The following is a 21,705-nucleotide window of genomic DNA, read 5'->3' on the forward strand; positions in this document are numbered from 1 at the left end:
TTTTCTATTTCTTTATGATCCTGTCTTGGTGGTTGTACGTTTCTAGGAATTTATCCATTTCTTCTAGGTTGTCAAATTTGTTGGCAGGTAATTGTTCATAGTAGTCTCTTACATACTTTGTGTTTCTGTGGTATCAGTTGTTATGTCTCCTGTTTCATTTCTGATTTTATTTTAGTCCTCCCTTTTTCTTGGTGAGTCTAAAGGCTTGTCAACTTTATCTTTTCAAAGACCCAGCTCTCAGTTTCACTGATTTTTCTATTGTCTTTTTAGTCCCTATTTCATGTATTTCCACTCTGATCTTTGTTATTTCCTTCCTTCTACTAACTTTGGCCTTAGTTTTTCCTTCTTTTTCTAGTTCACTGAGGTATAAAATTAGATTGTTTACAATTTTTGTTTACAATTTTTGTTTCTTGATGTAGGAATTTATTGCAATGAACTTCCCTTTAGAACTGCTTTTGCTGCATCCCATATGTTTTGGTTTGTTTTATTACCATTTCATTTGTCCCAGGAATTTTTTTTCTCTTTGATTTCTTCGTTGACCCACTGGTTGTTCGTATGTTGTTTAATCTCTACCTATTTCTGAATTTTCCAGTTTTCTTCTTGTAACGGACTTCTAGTTTCATCCCACTGTGGTTGGAAAAGATGCTTGATAGCAGCTTTCAATCTTCTTAGTATATTAAGGTTTGTTTTGTGGCCTAACCTATGAACTATTCTGGAAGAAATTAATTATATGTGCATTTAACAAGACTGTGTAGTCTATTGTTTTTGGATGGAATGATCTGTATGTATATATCTCTTAAGTCCATCTGTTCTAATGTATCATTTAAGGCTGATGTTTCCTTATTGATGTTCTGTCTGGTTGATCTATCCATTGATGAAAGTGAGGTATAAAAGTCCCCTACTATCATGGTACTGCTATTTCTCCCTTTAGGGCTGTTAATCTTTGCTTTATATATTGAGGTCCTCCTATGTTGGGTGCATAAATACTTACAAATGGTATATACTCTTGTTGGACTGACCCCTTTATGTAATGCCCTTCTTCCTCTCTTATTAATTACAGTCTTTGTTTTAAAGTCTATTGTGTCTGGTTTAAGTATAGCTACCCCAGCTTTCTTTTGGTTCCTATTTGCATGAAGTATCTTTTTCCATCCCTTCACCAATCTGTGTGTCCTTACATGCAAGGTGAGTCTCTTGAAGGCAGCATATAGATAGGTCTTTTATTTTTTTTAATGCATGCAGCCACTCTGTGTCTTTTGATTACAGACTTTAGTCCATTTACATTTAAAGTAATGAATTATAGGTATATACTTATTGCTGTTGTGTTGTTTTCTTACCGTTTTATAGTTCTCTATTCATTTCTTCTGTTGTTCTTTTCCTTTGTGATTTTCTTTATTTTGTGTGTCTACTATAGGTTTTTGCTTTGTGTCTACCATGAGGCTTACATATAGCAACTTATCAACTTATAACATAACATCTTAACAGTCTGTATTTAAACTTTGAACATATTCTGAAGTTCTACATTCTTACTCCTCCCCCCTCCACGTTATTTTTTTCATATCACATTTTACATCTCTTTCTTTATCTTGTATATCCCTTACATACCGTTGACCCTTGAATAACATGGGTTTGAACTGCCCAGGTCCACTTACACATGGATTTTTTTTCACTAAATATGTACTATAGTACTACACAATGTACAGTTGGTTGACTCCACAGATGTGGAACTGGTATATGCGAATTTTCAAGTGGGAGGAGAGTCAGCACACTTAACCCCTGTGTTGTTCAAGGGTCAACTATAATGTCTGTAGTTAGTTATTTTTACTACTTTTGTCCTTTAACATTCATACTAGCTTTAATCCATCCACCATTTTACTATATATTTACCAGTGAGATTTATCCTTTCATGTTTGTTTTCTTGTTACTACTTAGTACCCTTTTTTTTTTCAGCTTAAAGAAATTCCTTTAACATTTCTTGTAAGGCTGATGATGAACTCCTTTACCTTTTGCTTGTCCAGAAAACTCTTTCTGTCTCCAACTCTGAATAACTATCATCATCAATACTTTTAGATGGGGAGAGTATTCTTGGTTGGAAGTTTTTCTTTCAGTGCTTTGACTATATCATGCCACTCCCTTCTGGCCTGCAGCATTTCAGCTAAAAAACCTGATGGTCTTATCTTATGGGGGTTCCCTTGTATGTTACAAATTGTTTTTCTCTTGCTGCTTTTAAAAGTCTCTCCTTAACTAACTAACTAACTAACTTTTTAATTATAATGTGTCTTGTTGTGCGTCTCTTTGGGTTCATCTTGTTAGTTTGGAACTCCCTAGGCTTCCCAATCTGGATGTCTGTTTCTTTCCCCAGGTTAGGCAAGTTTGAGCCATTATGTCTTCCAAATATCTTTCCATCCCTTTCTCTCTCTTTCCTCCTCCTCCTGGCACCTCCCTAAAATGTGAACGTTAAGTCAGCTTGATGTTGTCCCCACAGTCCCTTAAGCTATCATCTTCATTCTTTTTTTTCTTTTTGCTGCTCTGACTGGGTGAGTTTCACTGACCTTTTTTGCTTCATCTAGTCTGCTGTTGAACCCCACTAGTGTATTCTTCAGTACAGTTACTGTATCCTGCAGCTCTGTGACTGACTTCCTTTTGAAGTTATCATCACTGAGTTTATCCATTCCTTTCCTGATGTTCCTGACTACAGCAACATCTTTATGACCATTATTTATTTTGAACTCTTTATCAGATAAGTAAGTCACTTACCTCAGTTTCATTAAGGATTTTTTTCTGAGGTTTTATCGTTTCATTTGCAACACATTCCTCTGTTTGTTTCTTCAATTTTCCTTGACTCTTTGTATTGGTTTCTATATAGTAGATGAAACAACCACCTCTCTCAGTCTTGAAGGAGTAGCCTCATGTAGGAGATGAACCTTATCATTCAACCCTGCTCTAGCTCTTGGTTGTCTGTCTCTCAAACCACACAAATGTGATATCACAACCAGCAATCATGAGGAGAGTCCAAATGCAGGATATTGGAAATGCATTTGAAATTAAAGACCAGTAACTTTTAAAACAATCTTGTTTATATATAGACTGCTATATCAAAACCTCATGGGAACCATAAAGCAAAAATGTACAATAGATAGATAGATGGATACACACACAAAAAAAGAAAAAGGAATCCTAACACAACACTGAAGATAGATAGACAGTCATCAAATCACAAGAGGAGAGACCAAAAGAGGAAGGGAAGAAAAAAAGACCTTCACCACAAAATCCAAAACAATTAACAAAATGGCAATAAGAACATACATATCTATAATTACCTTAAATGTAAAGGACTAAATGCTCCAACCAAAAGACACAGACTAGCTGAATGGATCCAAAACCAAGACCTGTATATATGCTGTCTACAAGAGACCCACCTCAGATCTAGGGACACATTCAGACTGAAAGTGAGGGGGTGGAAGTCAAAAGACAGCTGCAGTAGCAATACTCATATCAGACAAAATAGACTTTAAAGACTGTTACAAGAGACAAAGAAGGACACTACATAATGATCAAGGGATCCATCCAAGAAGAAGATATAACAATTGTAAATATATATGCATCCAACATAGGAGCATCTCAATATATAAGGCAAATGCTAACAGCCATAAAAGGGGAAATTAACACCCCACTTTCATCAATAGACATCATCCAGATGATAGAAAAATCAATAAGGAAACACAGGCCTTAAATGACACACTAGACCAGATGGACTTAATTGAAATTTATAGAGCATTCCATCCAAAAGCAGCAGAATACACATTCTTCTCAAGTGCACATGGAACATTCTCCAGAATAGATCACATGCTGGGCCACAAAGCAAACCTCGGTTTAAAATTAAGAAAATTGAAATCATATCAAGCATCTTTTCCAACCACAGTGCTATGAGATTAGAAATCATCAACTACAAGGAAAAATGTGTAAAAAAACACAAGCACATGGAGGCTAAAAAATATGCTACTAAATAACCAATGGATCACTGAAGAAATCAATACCTAGAGACAAATGAAAGCATGACAATCCAAAACCTATGGGATGCAGCAAAAGCAGTTCTAAGAAGGAAGTTTATAGCAATACAATCTTACCTCAGGAAACAGGAAAAATCTCAAATAAACAACCTAACCTTATGCCTAAAGCAAATAGAGAAAGAAGAAACAAAACCCAAAGTTAGCAGAAGGAAAGAAATCATAGATATCAGAGTAGAAATAAATGAAATAGAGATGAAGAAAAGATCAATGAAACTAAAACTGGTTCTTTGAGAAGACAAACAAAACTGATAAACCTTTAGCCAGATTCATCAAGAAAAAAAGGGAGAGGGCTCAAATCAATAAAATTAGAAATGAAAAAGGAGAAGTTACAGCACATGCCACAGAAATACAAAGGATCATGAAAGATTACTACAAGCAACTCTATGCCAATAAGATGGACAGATTCTTAGAAAGGCACAATCTGACATGACTGAACCAGGAAGAAGTAGAAAATAATGAACAGACCAATCATAAGTACTGAAATTGAAACTGTGATTTAAAAACTCCCAAGAAACAAAAGCCCAGGACCAGATGGCTTCACAGTCAACTTCTATCAAACATTTAGAGAAGAGCTAACACCTATCCTTCTCAAACTCTTCCAAAATATAGCAGAGGGAGGAACACTCCCAAACTCATTCTATGAGGCCACCATCACCCTGATACCAAAACCAGACAAAGATACTACAAAAAAAGAAAATTACAGACCAATATCACTGATGAATACAGATGCAAAAATCCTCAACAAAATACTGGCAAACTGAGTCCAACAATACATTAAAAGGATCATACACCATGATCAAGTGGAATTTATCCCAGGGATGCAAGGGTTTTTCCGTATCTGAAATGATTGTCAAACCTGTCTGGTCCCTTCAGATTACATTTATTATCTGTGTAATTTTAGCCTTATCTAAAACTACTGAATCCCTTTAATCTTTTTCATTAAAATTTTTTCTTCATTAAACAAATTTTCATTCCCTCTAAAGCACTGTTTTACCAAGTCTTTTTTTATATTATTATATTTTTATTAGTTATAATATCACATTGTAATATATCATTATTATTATATTACATTTAGTTATAAATTATTTTCCATGCAAGTTAAATTTGATCCTTACATGTAATCTGAACGATCCAGACCCAGGGTTAAGAAATGACAAAAGTAAAAGCCATCATGGAAAGAAGGAACAAAACAAAACAGAAGCATCAGTAACAACAAAACCTGTGTTACCTCACGTTGGAGATCAATAATATCTTCTTCATAAAGCAGGCTGCTTGCCACTCACCTGGTGGGCAAGTCTTAATCCATGTGAATACCTTCTGCAGTAAAGATTAAGGGTTTTTACCAAGTCTTGAAATCATTTATTTGCTCTTTCTGAATATCTTCTGGCTGTTTTCAGTAAGGTAGATAGAGAATAATCTAATCTAAAGAGCTTAGAAAGACATAAACTGGGTTTATTTGTTTGAATGACAGTTAGTTATAATATTTTACTGTTTGAATGGCAGTTATAGTATTTTACTTGATTCCATGTGACTATTTCTCCAATTCTCTTGCCTCAAAGACAAAGTAAGGCTAGTTTCCCAAGAAATAAATCTGTCAGTACCTTTTATTCAGATCAATGTTACTTGCTTTCAACTCCACATTTAACATGATGAGAAGATTGAATTTACCAGGAAAGTGTCCAGGTTTAAAATACCTTATACATCAGGGCAGATTGCTTCTTGGTTTGCTCTGTCACCAGGCCTGTGGCATTCAAATCCCAGCCCCAACATTTGTGTGTTAAATGACCTTGGTTTTATTATTTGATAACATCTCTGAGCCTCCATTTCCTCATCTGCAAGTAGGGATGATAATTATACCTTCATTATTGGGTGTGGCTTAAGAATTGAGTTGCTATAGGTAAAGTAAAAATCAGTGTTGTAATTCCATTTTTGACTAAGCTTTATTTTTAACCCTGGAAAGTAAAAGTGTGACTTTGTTTTAAAGTTTTTTTCTCCCAAAGAAAAAAAATTACTAGTCTGTAGATTTCTGAGCATGCCAAAGAAACCACAGAAATTGAATCGCACAAGCCAAGCATGAAAAAAAAGAATCATTTTCATGTGCATCATTGATGCTTGATTATCCCAAAGTGACTGGACAAGATTAAAAAGCCACATTTTATTGTGTTTATCTAAGATTAGCATTAGATAATTATCTGAAATCACATATTTATTGTGTTTTGTGGTTAAGATTAAATGCAGGGCGGGGGGTGGGGAGGAGATGGTGATCTGAGAGATTAGGAAGAGAGGAGAAATCCTCATCTATATAGGTAAAGAAAATCGACTACAAATCAGATACTTGGTAGGTCTCTATAAGTACATTATTAAAAAGTTTATTGTGGTTTAGTACAGTTTGATTCCAAATTTCTAAAGAATGTGTATGTGTGTAAGGATTCGAACGTGAGTTGGAAGTAAGAGTAGATGTAAACCAAAAATGTTAATAGTGATTATATCTTTGCAATGTAATTAATTGCAGATGACTGACTGGTTTTCTTTTTTAGATGTTTTTGCATTAGTAAATTTTTACATAATTAATATATATTTTCTGTAATAAATTTGGCAGTCCTAAAAGTAACAGTTATACAAAAAGTTAATAGTGTACAGTTTTATTGTTTAAAAAAGCTTCATGTATCTGTGTTTCATGAGTTTTCAACCTGTGATTATCAAGTGATTGTTTCACTAATAAAAATAAATGCTGTATGATTTGGGATTATACTGCCTCTACTCTTGGCTTGTTTTAATATTGCACCTTGTGTATTTTCATCTGTACATAGCTTTTAGTAAATACCATATTTCTTATAGCATATTTTATCTTAGAATCACAGAATGTTGGAATAATAATGTACCTTATAGGAGACTGAGTTTAGGGGTGGAACATTGATGACTGTGGGTCATTTGTTATACCCACAGAGTATTTTAAAAGCCTTTATGACTAATAAAATATAGTACTATAAAACAAGCAGCTTTATAGTGCCCACCGTCTTACTTTCTGCCAGATATTTAAATAGTATCAGTGACCTGTAGTGACTGCAAATATTGTTTAACAAAAAAAAAAGCTATTATTGGCTAAGTTTAAGCCTTGAAAACAAAGTCAATAGCACTGGGGGTGGTGTTTGTACCAAGGTTTGGGATATAGATTAATCAGTCAATTTGAAGCAGAGGCTTGATTATGATATACAAGAATTCATTATAATCACTACTACTTATTGAATGTTTATACGCTAGGGACTTACTTAGATGCATTAGAGCTGTGTACTTTGGGGCTGGGGAGGAATATCTGGTAGAAGAGGATCCCAAACACACAGAACCATTAGAAAACAAGGCATTCATCTGTGAAGCATTTGAATACTAAGAGCCTACAACAGCCTGAAATAGCACAATGATGATGGGATCCGTGAACGAGAACCTCGTAATTGGTACATGGAAAATGGTATTTAACTTATATTTTAAAGGGAAGATTATGTGGTATATTTGGAAAAAGGAAAATCCCTTATGCTTTGTTTCCCCTTCTAATATGTCGTAACTGAAAATACAAATAACACCAAGTCTTGAAGACTTTTGGTTCTGACTGACCATTTTAGGGGAGGACCCAGAGTGAGCACCATGATTTGTAATTTCTTGTCAGGGAAAATATAGGCTGTAGGTCATCTGAACCAGCGAGTCTGGTTTTGGGTTTTGTTTTCATCATGTTAATAGAACCCAGATATATGTGTTCATTTGCTATCTCCTATCTTTTGATTACACTGATTTTCAATTCATTTCGTCTTGTATTTTCAGAAGGAGTTTTGGAACACTTACACAAAAGCACAACAAGGAGAGAGTAACAGAGGAAGTGACTGGTTTCAGTTTTACCTTACCTTTCCATTAATCTTTGGCCTCTTCATTATCCTCCTTGTCATCTTCCTCATCTGGAGATGCTTCCTAAGAAACAAAACTCGCAGACAGACGGTGACTGAAGGCCATATTCCTTTCCCTCAGCACCTCAATATTATCACTCCGCCTCCCCCACCAGATGAAGTCTTTGATAGCAGCGGATTGTCGCCAGGCTTTCTGGAATATGTAGTTGGGCGCTCAGATTCTGTCTCCACTCGCCTGTCCAACTGCGATCCCCCACCGACCTACGAGGAAGCCACTGGTCAGGTGAACCTGCGGAGGAGTGAAACAGAACCTCATTTAGATCCACCCCCGGAGTATGAGGACATCATCAACTCCAACTCAGCCAGTGCCATTGCTATGGTGCCTGTGGTCACCACCATCAAATGAAACTGCACACTTTATTATAATCATTTTTAAAATACTAATGAAAGAACTTTCTAGCACTTTACCACTACATAAATGTGCGTTTGACTTATTGGATTCTGACAGCATACCACTTCACATCCTCTGATTTGATTTTCATTAGTTTTGTTTCCTACTATAAATTCATTATCCATGCTCATTTTTGCTAATGGAAATATGTTGAGGGAAAAATACTAGTGGAGGTCTTCATGTGAGGAGATGTACATGTGTGTATGCATATATGTTTATGTATATATGTACATGCACATATATGTGTTTGTACATCAGCCCAGTATATGGGCAACTGTCTTAAAAAGTCATTAACATCTATCTAAATCACCTGTAAAGTTAGAACATTACTCACCAAAATCGGGGTAGGGGAGAAGGCACCAACAAGTTGTGTAACAGGTAGCAACATGCTGTTGAATTTTGAAAATAAGATGAACTTAGCATGTTTTCTAATTCTTACAGGCTTTTGTTAACCTTCTCCAACTACCTTAAAAGGAAAAAAAAAATGCATGTAGTCAATCTTGACTTTAGGAACATCTCAGAAGGCGACAGAGAAGGAAGGTACAATAAATAATACCTTGCTTATTAACAGTGGACAGCAAGAAAATCATGGGTCCTTAGTGGCATTGGGCTGGTTTTGTAGGAGGGATTTTTGTTGCTGTTTGTTATTGACTGCCTCCCCCACAAAAATTAAACAGTATTTGCTCAGTATCTTTGCATGTCTCATGCTATTTGTATTAACATCTTGATGGAGTGGATTTCCTGGCAAAAGAATAATTTCTCAAGTAGATACACGTATTAATGACAGGGAACAGATGCAGATTTCTCCTTTGCCCATTGGCGACAGTATTTTTTTCTCGTTGTTTCATTGCCCTTTACTCTACCTTACTCTCCTTCTCCTACCACCACAGAATCTTCAAGCACCTAAGAATTTAGTTAAAATTCCTGAAATTATTTTCTTAATGTTTTTATATAGAGTGAAGCCTTTGTCTCAAGATGATTAGGAGGCAATTTTCCATTAAATTAAGAACTGTGATTTTTATATTGTTCTCCAGTTGGTGGAGGAAGATTGCAAAGTCTGTGCTGTGCCAGGTGCACAATAAATCTAGTTATACCTGCACACAGACCTCATTGTTGCTATTTCATTTTGTATTTTCATCAGATTTTTTTTTTTAACTGCAGGATTTTTACTTTACTTTTCCCTTGGAGCAGGGGGAACAGGCTGTGAATGAACTGCCAACATAAACTGGCTCAGAAAGGAAAAATAAAACTTATACATGCACTGATGGAAAATTCATTATATCGGTCAGGGAATTGTCTGTGCCACTCCCATGACTGCATAGTGTTGGACAAAATGGTTGAGCAGGCAGAAGGAATGCAGGTTTCGGAAGTGTCATACCCTGCTGCCTCCATCTCCAGCCCACCCAGACTCCCCCAAACCAAAGGAAGGAGGACCCTGAACTAAGGAGTCAGATGACCTGAATTCGAATTCCGCTCTGCCATACACTTGCCAGGCTACCTTGGCAAAGACCCACATCTGACCCTCAAATTCCTCCCCTCTGAAACAGCAATAGTATGGTGTGCCCTGCCTTTCTCCTGGGGCTTTAAAAGTATCTAATGAGATGGTGTGCATGAAAGTCATTTGTAAGACGTGAAGAGCTCTCTAGGTGAAAGGTCATAGCATTGTTCCCATTGCTCCTGTGAAGGGAGAATTTTCTCCCCGTTTCCCTAAAATGTATGTGTTTTCACATAGTGAGGAAGTAGAGTAGGCGGCTCCATAAATGGCTAACGTGCTCCTAATCTGAGTCTGTGGGCTCTTAGTTAAACACCTGTCATTCTCTGGTCTCTACCAATGCTGGGCCTACTTAATGATGACTGCCAGCTCAGCACAAACAGGATTACGCAAATGTTGGAAAGGGAACTAAGATGTCTATGTTTAGATAATAGGTTTTATAGCTTTCATGGACTAAAAATGAATAACTCTTGAACCTGGTCTCAGCAGAAATGACAATATTATTTTGAATTTGGTCATGAGTACATGGTGATCTGTGGCTTCTATTTAAAGCTGAGAGTGGGAGTGTTTGAGCCAGTGATTTGTGTGCATGTGTGTAGGTATGTATTTTGGTTTATTTTTAAAGCAAAAGTAAGGCTCCTTTTGTGTGGACTTCTTGTCATTAATAACAGGCCTTAGATTAAACCAGCAGTTTTCAAAGTGTGGCCAATGAACCCCTGGGTGTCCTTGAGAACCTTTGAGGGGATCTGTGGGATCAAAAGTATTCTCATAATAATAACCAAGACATTAGTTGTCTTTCCACTCTCTCTCTCTCAAAAAGTAGTTAAAAATGTAAAAGCCATCTTCCCATGAATTTTTTTTTGTTTTAGAAAATATAACTATTTTCTTTAAAGTGTTATTTATGTTAGCATGTAATGGACTTTTTACTTTTTAAATGAATAAATACTTAAAAATTTTTTGTTTTACTTTCTTAGATGGCAAATACTGGTAGATATAAACTCCATAAACAAAAGCTCTTTGGTGTCCGGATCCCCAACAAATGTTGAGTATAAAAGGGTTTGGAGACCAAAAGTTTGAGAATTACAGGATTAGACAAAGAAGCAGGATGTTCTATTACTAAGTATGTATTCTTGCAATTTTATTTTACATTCTAAACTCCTGGTATTGGACTTAATGCTGCCTCTTAGAGATACCCGAATTTCAGTATAAGAATGAATGTTGATCCTTGAAGGAAAAGCCAAATGATTAAACTGATCAATGACTACAGCTTTTTAGACTGTTGGTCACAGACCACACTACTCCACAGTGATAATTGGCATCAGCCACAGGTCTCCTGGCAGCATTCAGGTGATAATGACAAGATAAGTAAATTTTTAAGATAAACAAAATAAATACTTTCTTCAAGAAACAGTCTCTTCGGTTACTTTGTTTTGTTTGCTATTGGTTTGGGTTTGACATTTTTAGAAACCCTTTTGCTAACCCATCTGGTTTTATAAACTGCGTTTCTTAACATTTGTTATAATTAAAGGGGCTTATCTGGAATAACATTTTTTATGCTTTGGCCTTTCTTACCTGACTATTACATTCACCTTTGATTATTTTTAATAAAGGTTTATTTTTACAGATATATTTAGTACCTTCCTTAAGCAGTAACTAAACTGAATCAACCAATGTGCATTTAAATGAAAGAATGGGCTTCCGGGTCTTCCAGTGGACCCGTTTCCAGGCCTCCACATGCACTGTTTGTGTCTGGAATTCTAGAACTGGCACTTTTCTGCCTCCCTGCTTTGAATGTTACAATGAACTGTATCTGTTTAAAGTAAATTAAATGATTTCTTGTTTTCCTATTGACCAGTACAAATACAGATGCTGTGTTTGATTCATTGTTACTGATGACTTCAAGATTGATGATCTGATAGGATTAACTGTGGAGGTAGCTTTAACTTGGTTCTGTGTAAATAGCATGTATTTTATAATATTACACATTTTTAAACACTTGGTTTACATTAAATTATGGTATTTAACTATTTTTATGTTTATTCTAGGTAAGGTTTTTCTTATGTTTCTGTGTTTTTGGTATGCTAAATAAAGCTATTTTTAAACCCAAGCAATTTCTTCTGCCATGTGTTGACTATATTATGGTTAGGTGATAAACATGCTGTATAAGCTCTTATTAATTGTGATCTTTTTAACATGGTAAAATTATTACATTTTTTCTTATGAATTTAGGGAATATTGGTCAGTAAAGAAATCAAAAGTTACCTGGTGAAAACTTCAGGCTGTTCTCAGCATAAGAAAGAACCATCTGTACTAGTTGTGAATGATGCTGGAATGATACAAAATGGGAACACTTGCTCCAAAGGGATACACTGAGTTCCCTGCTATAGTGTAGTTTGTCAGTTACTGGGAATAGTGTTGTCAGGGATACACTGAGTTCCCTGCTATAGTGTAGTTTGTCAGTTACTGGGAATAGTGTTGTCTGCAGTACAAAGGAGCTGGGTTTTCCTCCTTAGCAGAATAGCTTGCATTTGACAGGAGAAAATGAGAAAGGAAAGCAAAGGGTAGAAACATATGTGACCACAGGGCATCTCCCTAAGTGCAGTTACCTCAAAGACTAAAAGCTGATGTGCCATGTCATTAACCAAGCTTTATGGTATTAAAAAAATTTAAACTATTTACTTATAGCCAAGGAAGAATTTTAAGTATAAATTATAAGTCTAAATATACATTTTATAAGCATAAGTTTTCAGAGAATTGTCCAAAATGTCATAGAAAGGTACTTTTAAAAACATATAGCAATTTCTAAAAATTACATAACTTACATCTTAACACATCCATGAAACCCAACACCTGGATCAAGACATTTCCAGCACCCCAGAAGGCTCCCTCTTACCCCGCCCCCTCCTCAAAGAGAACACTATTCTCGCTTTGATCATAAAAGATCAGTTTTTAAAATTTCATACTTGTCTGTGGCCATATGGACTTGCCCCTTTTCCTTTTTTAAAGAATTTCCAAAAACTTCAAGCTAGAAGTTCCAGAGCTGCTCTTCCATCTCTTGGCCCTCCTTGAAATCACCTACTCATTCTAAGCCTTTTCTACATCCCTGAAGCTCTTTGAGGGCCAAAATTATGTTTAATGCTTTTAACTCCCTTCCACAAATACACCAAATACCTAAAAGTGAGGACTCTTCTAACACTATAAATTGACCAAACCATCAGTACCTTTCTGGCTGGTCCCCTTAATGCTTGTCTTCGTCCTAAAATTCTTATCACATGCCATTTCCTTAAACTTTGTATGATGACATTTTGTTCTCAGGAATTTTATTTACTTTATCTACTACTTTTTTTTCCTTTAGATCAAAACCTGCTATAATCTGGCCCCACAGGCTTATCCAACCTTATTTCCTTCCATAGCTCAGATGATAGATATTTACAAAAGTACCTACCTTGTGTTAGACACTAATGGGATTAGAAGGCAATGGTGCCTATAGCCCTTCTCCCTGGGGATTAGACTGAGATAACTTTCTAATCTTCTAATTTAGTGCAACCCTAATTCTACCCCATCTCACAGAGATTCTTTTTGCCCAAAGTTCTATGGTATTTATAATCAGTCATCTTTATCATGTAGTCCTTTATGTCAGGCTATGTGGTGATTTTTATAAGTTTTTAACAATGGAAACTAAGTTTGAAATTTTTTTTCATAGAGCCCTAATATATTAAACAGATGAGACTATTGTGGTTGACTACAGAACTGGGAAGCTTGGAACCTCACCATCTGTGACCTTCCTTGTCAATCCCCCTTACTTCAAGTCAGTCCAAGTTCCCTCTGCAAACATTAGAATTTGATGAACATAACTGGAAAACCACTATAACATCTCCTTGGAAAACCACTATAACATCTCCTATTGATGTCCAATTTCTTAGTCCCTCATTTTTCCACACATGCAAAAAAGCAATCTACAGAATATCCTCCACTAACACACTGCTTAGGGTTCAAAATGTTCTTTCTGGTCCAACTGTTCCTAGCATACTGCACTGGCCACCAACAAACACTATCAAAATTTTGTCAGAGGAGAGCACCATGTAATGTTAATAGTTCTGATTCTTTGGTTACATCATTTCCATCATCACCATACTTTTTGCTACATTTTCAATACTCAGTCCTTTTGTATTTGTGGAAATGACAGTTTGATTGTATCCACAGACCATATCTTTAAATAAGCATAGAGTAATGTCAATGAAAATAGTATGGACAGGGTACTCCAAAAGCCTGTTCTTCCACAAAAGCAGCAAATAAACTGCCAAAAACTGTCAGAATCAACTTCATTAGAACTCTGGAAATAAAGTTTATAGCAACCAATCAAGAAAAAAACTTTAACTTACCCTGCCCTTATCCCCTGCTTCCCTTCTCGGTGGCATCTTGGAAGACAACAGCTCACATTCCAGGTATAGGTTCCTAGTACCAGAAGGAGAAAAATGAACCTTATTCTCAAAGAATTGAGGTTGGTTGTTTAGCCCTTTATTTTGGCTTCCTGAAGTACCAGCTCAAAGGGCTTATGTTTATTTCACCTCATTTGGAACTTTCCCAAGATGGAGCAGCTACCAGGGTCGGGTGGGGACATTCAAAAATACTTAAAAGGTAAAAGCATTAGCTGCTACCTGCTGGACAAGGAGTAACAGTTGGGATAAACAAGAGACAAACTGAAAAACTTGGGAGGAAAGGCTAGGGAATGAAGAGAATAAGGACTTTGAAAAACTCCCACATAGTCTTAGGAATCTATTAATAGAAGGCCAAGCACATATCCAAAGCTGGGTACATGCTCTAAAAAATCTGAGAGGCTGGGGCTTCCCTGGTGGCGCAGTGGTTAAGAATCCGCCTGCCAATGCAGGGGACATGGGTTCGAGCCCTGGTCCAGGAAGATCCCACATACCGCAGAGCAACTAAGCCCATGTGCCACAACTACTGAGCCTGCGCTCAAGAGCCCACGAGCCACCACTACTGAGCCCACATGCCACAACTACTGAAGCCTGAGCACCTAGAGCCTGTGCTCCACAACAAGAGAAGCCACCACAATGGGAAGCCCGCGCACTGCGAAAGAGTGGTCCCCACTCACCACAACTAAAGAAAGCCCGCGCACAGCAACAAAGACCCAACACAGCCAAAAATCAATCAATCAATCAATCAATTAAAACAAAATCTGAGAGGCTTTAAACTCTCACCTTTGTCTGATCTTCAGGTTCTCCATAAGCAAGAAGTGAAGGTTATGATAGAGCAGTATATTATTTGGCTGACAGTTGAAGGTTTCCTCCAACACAAAGAGCCAATCTGCCAAAACTAGGACACTTCTTTTGGGGGGGGGCATTCTAGGCATTTAGGGAACTCTGTCAAGTCACTAGCTGACCATTACAATAACAGAAACGAGACTTCTATCACATGACAAAGAGTACAGACTTCAGCCACATACGACTTCAACCACATATGACAAAGAATACAGACTTTACAAAATGAGTTTAAAATGTTACTAAAACAACAAACAACAACTAAAACAAGTAGCAAAAACAAACCCTGAGGAGGGGGAAGAATCTGATTTCCAGAGTTGCTATCCTTTAATTCATAGCTCCACCTTACTGCTCACTATAGTACCCAGTCCCCACCATCTAGGAAGCCTGACAAGAAAACTCAGGCAACTGTGGAGCCCTTCCTACAGCCTCATGTGGGCAGGGTACAAAGCCAACAGTCCTATCCAACAGTTCTCAGCCAGCAACACACACCCCCAACCTTTGAGCTCATGTAGTGGCCTCACCCCAAAATAGACCCAGCAAGCCCCAGTGGCCCAAGGATGTTACCAGCACACATGTACAGGAACCCAACAGCTGACTGGTGAAGAACTGTCTCTGACAAAGCAAACCTGTTAAGTCTGGAAGAGGAAACCAACCACTTACTCAAATGTGCAGATACCGATGTAAGGAATCAAAGATCATAAAAAACCAAGTAAATATGAAACCAAAGGAAACTAAGAAAACTCCAATTACTAACCCTAAAGAAATATAAGTTACGAACTGTCAGACAAAGAATTCAGAAAAATCCTTTCAAAGAAGTTTAGTGAACTACAAGAACACACAGACAACTCAATGAAATCAGTAAAACAATACATGCACAAAAATAAAACTTCAAAGAAATAAAACCCATCAAAAACAAAAAATAAAAACAAATCTTAGAGCTAAAAAATATAAAAATATAATGAGTAAACTGAAGAATTCAGTAGGGAGCTTCAAAAGCAGACTCAACCATACCAAAGAAGGAATCAGTGACTGAGAAGACAGGAGTATTGAAATTATCCAGTCAGAGGAGAAAAAAGAATAAAAAGAGTAAAGAAAGTTGATGGGACATATGGGACACAATGAAAAGAAACGATATCCACGTTATAGGAATTTCAGAAGGGGAAGAAAAAGACAAAGGGCCAGAAAGTATATTTAAAGCAATAATGGCTGAAAAAATTCCCAAACCAGGGGAGAGAAATGGACATCCAGATCCATGGGTCTTTAAAGGATCCCAAATAGCTTGAACTCAAAGAGAGCTACTCCAAAATACATTATAATTAAATTGTCAAACGTCAGACACAAAGGCGGAATTTTGAAAGCAGCAAAAGAAGAGAAGTTATGTACAAGGGAACCCCCATAACACTATCAATGGATTTCTCAACAGAAACGTTTCAGGTCAGGAGAGATTAGCATGATATATTCAAAATATTGTAAGGAAAAAAAATACCTGTTTACCAAGATTCCTATACCCAGCAAAGCTGTCCTTCAGAAATGAAGGAGGGATAAAGACTTTCTCAAACAAACAAAAGCTGAGGGAGTTCATCACCACTAGACCTGCCTTACAAGAAATGCTAAAGGGAGTTCTCTGAGTGGAAGTAAAAGGACAATAATAAACATCATAAAAACGTAAGAAGGTAGAGTAAAACTCACTGATCATGGTAAATATATAGTCAAAGTTAGACTCTTTAATATGATAATGGTGGTGCATAATTCACTTACAACTCTAGTTTAAAAGTTAAAAAGCAAATGTAAAAATTACCATAACTATAATACTCTGTTATTAGTTACACAATAATATGTAAACTGTAATATCAATAACCAAAAATGTAAGGGGAAGGAGAAGTAAAAATGTAAAGCTTAGAAATTCAGTTGAAGTTAAGTTGTTATCAGTGTAACACAGGGTGTTATAATTTTAAGCTATTTCATGTGAGCCTCATGGTGACAAGGAAAAAACCTTTAGAGTTACACAAAAGAAGATGATAAAGAATTCAAGGCATAGATACCAAAAGACATCAAAACACACACACACAAAAAGACAGCAGGAACAATGGATCTACATAACAGCCAGAAAACAATTTAAAAAATGACAATAGCAAGTCTTTACCTATCAGTAATTACTTTAAATGTAAATGGATTAAATTCTCCAATCACAAGACATAAAATAAATGAATGGATTAAAAAACAAGATCCAGAGAGGAGCTTCAAGATGGCGGAAGAGTAAGACGTGGAGATCACCTTCCTCCCCACAAATACATCAGAAATACATCTACATGTGGAACAGCTCCTACAGAACACCTACTGAACGCTGGCAGAAGACCTCAGACCTCCCAAAAGGCAAGAAACTCCCCATGTACCCCGGTAGGGTAAAAGAAAAAAGAAAAAACAGAGGCAAAGAATAGGGACGTGACATGCACCAGTGGGAGGGAGCCGTGAAGGAGGAAAGGTTTCCACAAACAAGGAACCCCCTTCGCAGGTGGAAACTGCGGGGGGCAGAGGGGGGAGCTTCAGAGCCACGGAGGAGAGTGCAGCAACAGGGATGTGGAGGGCAAAGCGGAGAGATTCCCGCACAGAGGATCGGTGCCGACCAGCACTCACCAGCCCGAGAGGCTTGTCTGCTCCCTGGCCGGGGTGGGCGGGGGCTGGGAGCTGAGGCTCAGGCTGCAGTCGGATCCCAGGGAGAGGACTGGGGTTGGCTGCGTGAACACAGCCTGAAGGGGGCTAGTGCACCACAGCTAGCCGGGAGGGAGTCCAGGAAAAAGTCTGGAACTGCCAAAGAGACAACAGACTTTTTCTTGCCTCGTTGTTTCTTGGTGCACGAGGAGAGGGGATTAAGAGTGCCGCTTAAAGGAGCTCCAGAGATGGGCGCGAGCCGCGGCAATCAGCGCGGACCCCAGAGACGGGCATGAGACGCTAAGGCTGCTGCTGCCACCACCAAGAAGCCTGTGTGCAAGCACAGGTCACTATCCACACCTCCCCTCCTGGGAGCCTGTGCAGCCCGCCACTGCCAGGGTCCCGTGATCCAGGGACAACTTCCCTGGGAGAACGCACAGCACGCCTCAGGCTGGTGCAACGTCATGCCGGCCTCTGCCACCGCAGGCTCGCCCCAAATCCGTACCCCTCCCTCCCCGCCAGCCTGAGTGAGCCAGAGCCCCCGAATCAGCTGCGCCTTTAACCGCAGCCTGTCTGAGTGAAGAACAGATGCCCTCAGGCGACCTACACGCAGAGGCGGGTCAAAATCCAAAGGTGAACCCCAGGAGCTGTGTGAACAAAGAAGAGAAAGGAAAATCTCTCCCAGCAGCCCCAGGAGCAGCGGATTAAATCTCCACAATCGACTTGATGTACCCTGCATCTGTGGAATACCTGAATAGACAACGAATCATCGCAAATTGAGGAGGTGGACTTTGGGAGCAATGATATATATATATATATTTTCCCTTCTTTTCTTTGTGTGAGGGTGTATGTGTATGCTTCTGTGTGTGATTTTGCCTGTATAGCTTTGCTTTTACCATTTGTCCTAGGGTTCTGTCTTTTTTTTTTTATTACTTGAAAAAATTTTTTTCTTAATAATTATTTTTTATTTTAATAACTTTATTTTATTTTACTTTATCTTCTTCTTTCTTTCTTTCTTTTTTTTCTCCCTTTTATTCTGAGCCATGTGGAGGACAGGCTCTTGGTGCTCCAGCCAGGCGTCAGGGCTGTGCCACTGAGGTGGGAGAGGCAACTTCAGGACACTGGTCCACAAGAGACCTCCCAGCTCCACGTAATATCAAACGGTGAAAATCTCCCAGAGATCTCCATCTCAACGCCAAGACCCAGCTCTACTCAACGACCAGCAAGCTACAGGGAAGGACACCCTATGCCAAACAACTAGCAAGACAGGAACACAACCCCATCCATTAGCACAGAGGCTGCCTAAAATCATAATAAAGCCACAGACACCCCAAAACACACCACCAGAAGTGGACCTGCCCACCAGAAAGACAAGATCCAGCCTCATCCACCAGAACACAGGCACTAGCTCCCTCCACCAGGAAGCCTACACAACCCACTGAACCAACCTTAGCCACTGGGGACAGACACCAAAAGCAACGGAAACTACAAACCTGCAGCCTACGAAAAGGATACCCCAAACACAGTAAGTTAAGCAAAATGAGAAGACAGAGAAACACACAGCAGATGAAGGAGAAAGGTAAAAACCCACCAAACCTAACAAATGAAGAGGAAATAGGCAGTCTACCTGAAAAAGAATTCAGAATAATGATAGTAAAGATGATCCAAAATCTTGGAAATAGAATGGAGAAAATACAACAAACGTTTAACAAGGACCTAAAAGAACTAAAGAGCAAACAAACAATGATGAACAGCACAATAAATGAAATTAAAAATTCTCTAGAAGGGATCAATAGCAGAATAACTGAGGCAGAAGAACAGATAAGTGACCTGGAAGATAAAATAGTGGAAATAACTACTGCAGAGCAGAATAAAGAAAACAGAATGAAAAGAATTGAGGACAGTCTCAGATACCTCTGGGACAACATTAAACGCACCAACATTCGAATTATAGGGGTCCCAGAAGAAGGAGAGAAAAAGAAAGGGACTGAGAAAATATTTCAAGAGATTATAGTTGAAAACTTCCCTAATATGGGAAAGGAAATAGTTAATCAAGTCCAGGAAGCACAGAGAGTCTCATACAGGATAAATCCAAGGAGAAACATGCCAAGACACGTATTAATCAAACCACCAAAAATTAAATACAAAGAACCAATATTAAAAGCAGTAAGGGAAAAACAAGTAACACATAAGGGAATCCCCATAAGGTTAACAGCTGATCTTTCAGCAGAAACTCTGCAAGCCAGAAGGGAGTGGCAGGACATATGTAAAGCGATCAAAGTGAAAAACCTGCAACCAAGATTACTCTACCCAGCAAGGATCTCATGCAGATTTGATGGAGAAATTAAAACCTTTACAGACAAGCAAAAGCTGAGAGAGTTCAGCACCACCAAACCAGCTTTACAACAAATGCTAAAGGAACGTCTCTAGGCAGGAAACACAGGAGAAGGAAAAGACCTACAATAACAAACCCAAAACAATTAAGAAAATGGGAATAGGAACATACATATCGATAATTACCTTAAATGTAAATGGATTAAATGCTCCAACCAAAAGACACAGACTGGCTGAATGGATACAAAAACAAGACCCGTATATATGCGGTCTAGAAGAGACCCACTTCAGACCTAGGGACACATACAGACTGAAAGTCAGGGGATGGAAAAAGATATTCCATGCAAATGGAAATCAAAGAAAGCTGGAGCAGCAATTCTCATATCAGACGAAATAGACTTTAAAACAAAAACTATTACAAGAGACAAAGAAGGACACTACATAATGATCAAGGGATCAATCCAAAAAGAAGACATAACAATTGTAAATATTTATGCAGCCAACATATGAGCACCTCAATACATAAGGCAAGTACTAACAGCCGTAAAAGGGGAAATCGACAGTAACACAATCATAGTAGGGGACTTTAACACCCCACTTTCACCAATGGACAGATCCTCCAAAATGAAAATAAATAAGGACACACAAGCTTTAAATGATACATTAAACAAGATGGACTTAATTGATATTTATAGGGCATTCCATGCAAAAATAACATAATACACTTTCTTCCCAAGTGCTCATGGAACATTCTCCAGGACAGATCATATCTTGGGTCACAAATCAAGCCTTGGTAAACTTAAGAAAATTGAAATCTTATCAAGTGTCTTTTCCGACCACAACGCTATGAGACTAGATATCAATTACAGGAAAAAATTGGTAAGAAATACAAACACATGGAGGCTAAACAACACACTACTTAATAACCAAGAGATCACTGAAGAAATCAAAGAGGAAATCAAAAAATACCTAGAAACAAATGACAATGAAAACACAATGACCCAAAACCTATGGGATGCAGCAAAAGCAGTTCTCAGAGGGAAGTTTATAGCTATACAAGCCTACCTTAAGAAGCAAGAAACATCTCAAATAAACAACCTAACCTTACACCTAAAGCAATTACAGAAAGAAGACCAAAAAAACCCCAAAGTTAGCAGAAGGAAAGAAATCATAAAGATCAGATCAGAAATAAATGAAAAAGAAATGAAGGAACGATAGCAAAGATAAATAAAACTAAAACCTGGTTCTTTGAGAAGATAAACAAAATTGATAAACCATTGGCCAGACGTATCAAGAAAAAAAGGGAGAAGACTCAAATCAATAGAATTAGAAATGAAAAAGGAGAAGTAACAACTGACACTGCAGAAATACAAAGGCTCATGAGAGATTACTACAAGCAACTCTATGCCAATAAAATGGACAACCTGGAAGAAATGGACAGATTCTTAGAAATGCACAACCTTCCGAGACTGAACCAGGAAGAAATAGAAAATATGAACAGACCAATCACAAGCACTGAAATTGAAACTGTGATTAA

General features: G+C 37.8%; 1 protein-coding gene and 1 long non-coding RNA gene across 2 annotated transcripts in view; one reads left to right on the forward strand and one right to left on the reverse strand.

Annotated features, from left to right (window-relative positions):
* Nucleotides 1-9,101, forward strand: part of PRRG1 (proline rich and Gla domain 1) — a 371,943-nt gene extending 362,842 nt beyond the window's left edge. Inside the window, exon 4 of the mRNA XM_082446653.1 lies at nucleotides 7,881-9,101. Coding sequence (XP_082302779.1) covers nucleotides 7,881-8,366 — 486 coding nt within the window. The 3' untranslated portion in view covers nucleotides 8,367-9,101. The remainder of the gene's footprint in view (nucleotides 1-7,880) is intronic.
* A 2,676-nt stretch (nucleotides 9,102-11,777) lies between these two features.
* The window catches only part of LOC309652648, a 32,276-nt gene continuing 22,348 nt past the window's right edge, over nucleotides 11,778-21,705 (reverse strand). Inside the window, exons 2-3 of the long non-coding RNA XR_014258847.1 lie at nucleotides 12,392-14,358; nucleotides 11,778-12,332 (exon numbers count right to left, since the gene is read on the reverse strand). This is a non-coding gene — a long non-coding RNA (uncharacterized lncRNA). The remainder of the gene's footprint in view (nucleotides 12,333-12,391; nucleotides 14,359-21,705) is intronic.

The sequence above is a fragment of the Balaenoptera physalus genome (assembly GCF_965194825.1).
Source record: "Balaenoptera physalus genome assembly, chromosome: X".
NCBI classification, from domain to species: domain Eukaryota; kingdom Metazoa; phylum Chordata; class Mammalia; order Artiodactyla; family Balaenopteridae; genus Balaenoptera; species Balaenoptera physalus.